Genomic DNA, 9,001 nt, shown 5'->3' on the forward strand with positions numbered 1-9,001 from the left:
GGTTCCCTGAATATTGGATTTAGACCTCCAAGCAAAAAAGAAACCAATCCCAATAGAAAGAAAGATCCATAGCCCTCTGTACCAGGGACACCCATGATAGAACCATTGTTGAGTCCTCATCACCGAAATGCTGGAGGCTCCCAGAACTTTTGACCCTTTCAGGGCTCCCAATAAAGTGTTGCCATTTTTTTAAAAAGGTCATTCAGAAGAAGGCAAGAAAATTACTTGATGACAATCATATCCAATATACTGAGATAAAAATGTAACAACACCACCACTGACACCAAATAATTGGTGTGATGAGCACAGAACACCATGAGCTGCCAACATAGGTTGTCAGTGTTTGAAAGCATACTTTTAAGTGTTACGAAATTTTATGACAATAATAGGGCCATTGTCACATAACAAACAATTGTGGAAAAGAGCAGAGGATGGAAGAGGTTCTGTGAATAAGTAGAACAAATAGTATCATATAAGAAAAGAGTCCCCAAATCTTGACTTCATTTGAACAGGTTGTAAAAGAAAAAAAGGTCACAATTACATAAATACTGGAAAAAGATTGAAGTTTTGATGAAGTATCAACAGATTAGTTGAATATTTAACCAAAAAGGAACATACAAATAGACTTGTTTAAATTTTTTTTTGAGTAAATTATGGCAAGTATGTATGTTATATAGTAATAATTATAATGTGTAGACTGGCTTCAATGCTAAATGCTCAAATGTAAGGTTTTTGATTGGAGATTTACCTATTTGGGGTCTCCCTCTAGGGGGGAACCCCAAAAGCTAGGTCTTTAGGATCCAATGGTAGACTGAATTTCGCAAGATTAGATGGCGGAAAAAAAAAAAACTATTCCTAGTTATTCCTTTTGCTATACAAGATTTCATTAGCAATAGTGTCAAAATTGAAAAAATGTAAAGGGATTTTGTGATAAGGGGTAGGGGAGGGAAAGAGAGATCATCTTGTTAGTTGGAACTTAGTGTACAAGCCCAAGATGGGAGGGGGTTTGGGGTTAGGGAGATTTCTTTAAGAAATAAAGCACTCTTAGGGAAATGATGTTTGAGGTTTCCTAAGGAAAGAGATGCTCTTGGGCATATGGTAATTTTGAGTATCCATGGAACTCATCAAAATGATTGGGACGCCAACATTCTAATTAGGTGGTTACATCAATGCCATTGGAAAGCCATTTCTCAGGTCTTCGCAAATTTCTCAGGTCATACTTGTCTTCTGATGGATGGGGTAAGGGTTCACTTTTGAGAAAACCTATGGTGGGGGGATCAACCTCTATACGCTCTTTCAAATAATTTCAAAGTTGTGATGATTAGAAAGACTAAAGTCTTCTCTCTCTCTCATGTGCATTTGATTCCTTTTGCCTCTAACAAGAGAGCTCAGTCTTTATCTTCTTCAAATATATTTTAAGTAAAATCCTTCCTTTTAGACTTGTCCAATCTAACAATTCCTGTGTACTTATCTCCAGAAAAACTCATATGGAAACCTAAAACCAAATCTTCAGTCAAAGCTTTTGCTTGACTAGTGGCTAACAAGAAGGTCAACAACTACTACTTGCTATAGGTGAGAAAACCTCACAAAGCCCTTAGTTTTGGTTGTTCCACTATGTGTATGATGAGCGGTGAGACGATCGATCATCTACTTTTACGCTACCCCATGACAATGGAACTTTAGCATAAATCATTCAACCTGGTCAAGCTAGATTAGGTTCCCGCAAGGAGCATAAGTGACATGATGACCATTTCCTTCAAAGGCTTAGGAGTATAGGTAGAATCAAAACTTTTGTAAAATTGCTTGCCTCACTTTAATTTGGGATGGTATGATAGGAAGAGAAATGCAAGATTTTCAAGGATAAATAGAGAAGTATAGAATCGATATAGACTTAATTTACTTCTATTTTTTTATGCCTCAACAACTTCAAATTTCAAGGGCACTCCTGAGTGTTATTCAGCTCAATTGGGACTTGGTGTGTATATAGAGGTTTAAAATTGCAAATCTTGGAGCATATCTCAGGCCTCCTTTATAGACGCATTGATTTCTAAAGAAAACATAACCTCACTTCTTTTGTATAGCTATGTGTGGTATATAGGAGACATCTTATACATTAGATTTTTATCAAAGTTTGTATATTTGGGAAGGATTTCTCATCCTTCTCGTGTTCTTCTAACTATGTATTGATGAATTTTTGCTTCAGATAAAAAAAAAAAAGGTATAATGTGTATAATTCATTCTCTAGGGTATATTATGGAAGTAATAAGTATGACATATAGAACTTGCTGCCATTTTCAAGTTTGCATTGTTTCCAAGGCTGCTTTTGTTTCAGACAATAGTCATAAAAAACCTGAAGTTTCCATTTATCAAGACAAATATTTCATCATGAAGATTGGGGAAGGCTTATTATTTCCATTTCATTTAAGATTATTTGAGAAGAAATCTCTGCAGACCTGAAATTCTTTTTCCACCCTTCAGAAGAAATTTTTTCCACTTTTTTTTTTCTTTTCTTTCATAAAAGAAAAAGGATAGCACATTGAAAATTTGGTCAGTTAGAAAAATGATGGCAGATATAGGAGATAAGCAACAACACAAACACTAATGCCAGTTGTAGGATATTAAGCAACAAAATAAATAAATAAAAATGAAAATAAAAAATAAACCTGACCTCAGCTAAGGAGCTGCTCTCCTGATGAATTTGATGCCGAACACCACTCAAGAATGGGGAACCCCAAGAATAAGTTTCTCTACAGCCCAAAACCTACTAATCACCAAAACAATTACAAGAACAAAAATGATCACAACATATACTTCTTTTCTTTTCTTTTCTTTTTTTCTTTGAGGTACCTGGAATTTCCTCATTCCAAACCCAACCATTCTGCCGATGGAGCAAGGCCTCAAGGCATGGTCACAACATATACATGACTACCATTAATCTATAAAGTAACTGTACCAGAGTCTCAAGAAGGCAGTATATCAACAAGGCAACAGTAGAATAGCATAACACTTACATAGACCATAGTGGCTATTTTGTTCATATAGGATTTCCCTTTTTTTTCTTCAGAGTAAAAGATAAAAGGAAATATAAGTGGCTAGATCACAAAGCATTACAACTGGAATGTAAAAAGGTGACCCTGCTCATGAATATAACCAAGCAATAATTGTTAATAGGTGTTTCAAAGCAATCAAACACAAAATAGAGAAAATTTTCTAGGACTCCACATGTACCATCATGCCTGCAGATCATTTGCCCAAGCAAGGTGCTAAACACTCGGTATGCTTTGCCAGGGACCTTTTACCCCCTTGAGACATGTAATGCAATCTTGGGTTGTACTTTGTTTTGGCTACTCCATAGTTTTCCTTACAACCAGAGTTATAGGCATACTTTTCCTTCTTTATTAGGTTTTTATAAACCTTGGAAGCTCATCCTTCATTGTACTTACCATGTTTCAATGCAATAAGTCATCTTGTTTCTTATAGAGAGGAGTGAGAGGCCCAAAATATATGGAAAATAAGCAAATTCACAAAGTGGAAACTATGAGCTTAACAAAGAAGCATTGCATCCAAAACATCAACAGAAGAAGACCCTAAGAACTATATGACATACTGAACCACGATAACAAGATTCAGATGTATTCTCTAATCTAAGCAATGAGAGTTAAGCCTCCAATTCCCTCTCTTGCTCCTTGAGATAGTGTATGAAAGAAGCTGCTAATTAAATTATAGGTCCCCCCTACTTTCATCCTTAAAACTTGTTTCACCCAATAAGAATTTATCCAAACCAAGAGTGCAATATTTCTAAGTCACTGAACATTGCATCAAAAGACGGTGTACTGAGTCCAGTACCTTGTTACAAATACTTCACGGATTCATCAAAATTATGACTAATTCAAGACCAGAATATTTAAAGGCTATCTGATTGTCTGATCAAAGGAAAAAAATACAATAGCCAGGCAAGTTGTTCCAATTCCTTCCTTCCTGGTCTATTTATCAACTGTTGGACCACTAGCACTTGTGAACAATCAAGGAAAAAATCCACATAAGACAGGACCAAAGAGTGCCACAACAGCTGGATAAAAAGGTAACTGTCCCATTGCCTCCCACTAATTGTGATGAAGGAGTTGAAGAGAAAGACCCCCATTTAAATTGGTTTTTTTATTTGAATAGTTTTATAAAAGAGCTTAATAGGAAGCAAAAAATGCTGCTTCTCATGGAGGCGCTTTTTCAGCTTATACCAGAAACCTGTTGCATGTTGAATTGAACTTTCATAACCTTACCCTTCTTTTTTTCTTCACAGGAAATGCCATTTCCATTTCTCTCTCTCTCTCTAAGGACATATATAGCTTATGATTTATGACTGCATTTTTATGTAATCCATTACCAAGACTGACCTCTTTAAAATCATGATTTCAACCTCAACTTCTAACTAAAGCCAAAAAGCAAGAATGACCACCGAAACAGTGTCCATTACCTCTTCACATCGAAATATCTTCATATTGTCCAACCTTCAAATGATACATTTTCTAAGAAAGAAAGGAAATCATCAGCAAGTTTGCAATGCCTTTAGCAGTACCCATGAAAATCCTTGCTAAAGAGAATAGTTTCTACCATAACTCTAAACCAGGAAGCAATGAAGGTAAAGGTGGTCAAAACTCCTTTACAAGCGACATTCAAATCTAATGAATTAATAGGTGAGCTTGAGTTGCAACAAACTCTCATTGTTTATCTTCGCATTAACCACCAACCAAGCAAGGCTCTGATTTTGGAGGAGTCTTACCTAAACATATAAAGGCAAATTCTTGATGCAGCGCTTATAGCTAATGAGCAATTGATTCTAAGATGAAGAATAGCTCTAGTGGTATAATTTGTAAGTTTGACATTGAGAGGATGTACAACCATGTCAATTGATGTTTTTTGATAGCTATTCTAGGAAAAAATGGGGTTTAGACAAAAATGGACTGAATGTATTAAATGGTGAATCTTGATAGCAAAGTTTTATGTACTTGTCAACAACACTCCTTGGTTTTTTCAAAGCTCTAGAGGTTTAAGACAAGAGGACCTCCTATCTCCCTACCTTTTTTTTTTTTTGTGATGGATATACTCAAAATTCTTTTGGAGAGGACCAAGGAAGCTGGTTTTTTGTCAGGTTTTAGAGTGAGGGGGTGGAGGTGTCCTATGTTGTTTGTCGATGACACCTTAGTTCTTTGTGATGCTACACAAGGTCAAATGATACATGTAGGTTGGGTACTTATGTGGTTTGATGCTATCTCAAGGCTGAAAATTAACATGGAGAAAAGTTAATTGATCCTAATAGGGAGGGTGGCTAATGTGAAGGATTTGTCCTAGAGTCGGGATGCAGGGTTGGGAGCTTCCAACTGCTTATTTGGTGCTTCCTTTAGGGACTCCATTTAGAGGAGAGTCAGTTTGGGATAGTGTGGAAGAAAGATTCCACAGAAAACTATCTTTGTGGAAAAACAATATATTTCAAAAAATGGAAGGCTTACCGTAATTTGAAGCACCTTCTCTTGTTACCTATTTATTTTATGTCCCTATTATAGCATGCCCAAAAAGGTCATATGCATTTAGTGACATAACTGATTGTTTGCAAGGAGAAGAGAAAGGGGAGACTAGGAATTAGAAGCCTATCACTTGGGAGTATTAGTCATGGGAAAATGATGTTTGAGATATGCTTCAAAAGGAGAAGCTTTATGTCATTCAATGGAAGTATGGAGAATATGATGGGGGTGGGTGTTCTTACAAAATGGGGGATGGGTATGAAGTTAGAATTTGTAAAAACATTAGGAAGAGATAGGACTTGGTTGGCAGGAGAGATCCTTTGAGGAGGGAAATGGGAGGAGGATGAAGTTTTACAATTAAGAGTAGCCTATCTCTGTGGCATCAATATACAAGTTCATGAAAAGGGCTATGGATATGTGGTACAAGGACGAACTCTTATGTATGGTTTTCCGTTCCTTGTATGCCTTAACATCATTGAAAGAGGCTTGGCTGGTGGATGTTTGGGATGATCTGAGGGAGGGAGGCATTGGGATCCTTGTTTCACTGGTCACCTAAATGATTGGGAGCTAGATAATGTCAAGGCTCTTTTCTCAAGGCTTCAAGGAAGGTCCATGTAGAAGGGAGGGATAAGAGTGGTATGAATGGATTCTAGGAAAGGGGTCTTCTCTAGCATATATTTATATTCCTTTCTAAAGTTGGTGCATGCAATTCCTTTCCCCATAGCCATTATTTGGAATTCATGGGTCTTATCAAAAGTGATTTTTTTTTCTTGGATGGTAATTAGGGCTAAGTGTTGACCTTGGATCAACTTTAGAAGAGAGGATGGTTAATAGAGAACAAATGTGTCCTTTGCAATAACGAAAAGGAATTAATAGATCACATTCTCCTTCACTATACTAAAGTAAGGGATTATGGTAGCTTTTTCTCTTTGTTCAGCATTACATGGATCCTTTCTTTTACACTTAAAAGACTCCTTTAAATTGGCATGACTCCTTTGTGGGAAGAAAAAAGTTTGGAGAGACACACCGCTAGGCATTTTTTGGACAATTTGGAAGGAAACCAATCAAAGAGTCTCCAAAAGCAAGTTGCAGACGTTTCAAGTGATAAATGCTTGTTACTTAGCAATCTTGTGTCATGGGTTAACTTGTACATAGAAGAAGGGCAACTCCTTTAATTGATTTTGTAGATTGAGTAGAATCTAGCTAAGGGAGGAAGTAGTTATTTTTTGTGTTTTCTTTCTCTCTTTCTAGCAATGCCTTTTTGTACCAATTGTATACATATGTACCTTGGTGTATAGCTTTTTTTTCTAATATTTATAATATTTTTTTGCTTACTTATAGGAAAGGAAAGGAAAAAAGAAAAGAAAAGAAAAGAAACTTAGCTTAAGGAAAAGGAATGATGAAATCAATTTTAAAAAGAAGGATATGGATGGAAAAAAATTCACTAGGATTAAAACCCTAACATCTCTCGTAAAGGATAGAGAATAGATTGATATTCCAAAAAGACATAAAAGGGCAGGCTCATCAACTGATGATCCCTCACGCTTCTCCAGCAATCAAATTTCTATAAGGAGAATTTGAATTTTTGAACCATCATCAACCATAAAACAAGGATGGCAGATAAAATCCTAGAAACAATGAGATATGGCCTTGCAAGGACACAATATGGAGTTTATGCAAACCACAAATACTCTTGATCCCTTGGTACCATAAAAAACTCATCTCTCTAGGAAACCACCTCACCAAGCAAAAACAAACTTAAAGCCTCCCTCTTTCAATGTAGGGCTAAAATAACTTGAACTGTTTAGACACATCTCAGACTGTGATGGGATACCTTAACACCTGAGAAGCAGACCATCATAGATTTCATTTAGAAGATTTCTATCACACATTTAAAGGATATCATTGACCAATGTTATTTTCTTCAGAGCCCATTGAATTAGCAAAAGCTGATTAGTAAACTACCCTAGCCCCAACAAACTGCCACTGCTTGGCATGAGTTCATGTGATGATTTATAGGATATACCTAACAAAGGAAAAAAAAAAATAAAAAATCAATGCATTTAAAGAAGTCCTCTACATGCTTCCCATTCTCATAAATCATGACCAACAGCTCCTCATCCATCTCAAATTACAACCTTTCAAAGTCTAACCCCCACTCAAACAATTGATAGCCACAGCACTGGCGCGTTTCAAACTGCCTTCAATGGAGTCTTTCATGCTCCCCAGCTGATTCACTGAGTCCACCATTTATCATGATCCCGACACCTCAAATCAAGACAAGAACTCATCACCACAGGAAGCTCCCCAATCTTCCACACCAATTCCCACGCATAAAGAAGTAGACTTTAAACGATCCATTAGCAACACAAGCAATCAGCTACCTATTTTGAGTATACCACAAATTGAAACCTCATCACCCATCCTCTTCAACATTAAAATAGCACACACATACACAATCATCTAATATATGATACATGAGAAAGAATGATAAATGCGAATTCTGATCCTCATAATGATAAAAAATGACATAATGCTGTGTTTTCCTGCTGAAAAATCCTATTTCCATCACGTGCTGCACAGTACCAATCACAATCGTTCACAAAACAAAATACACAAAATTTCAAAATTTTCCCCATATTCCCGGATATTTTCTCAGCAAGAAAACAGAGGAGAGGAACAAAGAGAGGCTTTAAGCGAGCATTACCCTGTGTGTAGGAGAGAGAACAAAGTGGCGGTGGCGGTGGTGATGATCCTGTGGATGAGGGTGGCGGTGGTGAGAGAGAAGCCACTTGGAGCAGCGATTGAAGGTGGCTTTTGGCAACCGAGAAAATCCCCTGGAGAAGAACATATTCTGGAGAGAAAATCGAAGGAAGATTTTTTCTGTTTCGAGCAGGAGAGAGAGTCAAGGACTCGAGGCCGAAGGCTGTGGAGAGCAATGAGTGAAGTAGTCAAACAGGGTTTTTTCTTCTAGTTAACCGCCTTTCGGAATTAACATAAAAAAAACCCGGTTTATTTTAATAACCACTTGAACCGGAACTCTTCCTACCAAACTTAACCCTACTTCTATGTTCTACGGCTCTATCCGAGCATTCAACCTCCGACCTCTTTTTTTTTTTTTTTTGTGTCGGATTAGTTGGATTGCCGGTAAAACATGTTGGGCAGGATTGAACAACCATGGTTTTAAAATATTTTGTATTATTATAATAAAATTTAAATAATAAATGTGATAGTATTTCAAACAAATGATAAAAGAAATTAAAAAAATCAAATTTATTTACTATTTGGTAAAATTAAATAATATATAATTTGATATTTTTGAGGTTTTGAAAAAAAAAGTCGTATTAAATAGATATCATAATTTAATTTAATATAAAATTATAAATATTAAATTGAGTTCAGATTACGTCAAAATCATGAAATTTCTTTGAGTTCAAATAAAACTCAGCCTTAAATGAATATTAAAATTTCACTATCAAAGATAA

The 9,001-nt window shown here is 36.2% G+C and overlaps 1 protein-coding gene across 1 annotated transcript in view; it reads right to left on the reverse strand.

The window, feature by feature from the left end:
* Window positions 1–8,441, reverse strand: part of LOC117932491 (solanesyl diphosphate synthase 3, chloroplastic/mitochondrial-like) — a 35,117-nt gene extending 26,676 nt beyond the window's left edge. The window contains exons 1-2 of the mRNA XM_034853761.1: window positions 8,224–8,441; window positions 2,669–2,761 (exon numbers count right to left, since the gene is read on the reverse strand). Coding sequence (XP_034709652.1) covers window positions 2,669–2,761; window positions 8,224–8,367 — 237 coding nt within the window. The 5' untranslated portion in view covers window positions 8,368–8,441. The remainder of the gene's footprint in view (window positions 1–2,668; window positions 2,762–8,223) is intronic.
* Between the last annotated feature and the right edge of the window lie 560 nt (window positions 8,442–9,001).

This window comes from Vitis riparia, chromosome 15, assembly GCF_004353265.1.
Source record: "Vitis riparia cultivar Riparia Gloire de Montpellier isolate 1030 chromosome 15, EGFV_Vit.rip_1.0, whole genome shotgun sequence".
Taxonomy (NCBI): Eukaryota; Viridiplantae; Streptophyta; class Magnoliopsida; order Vitales; family Vitaceae; genus Vitis; species Vitis riparia.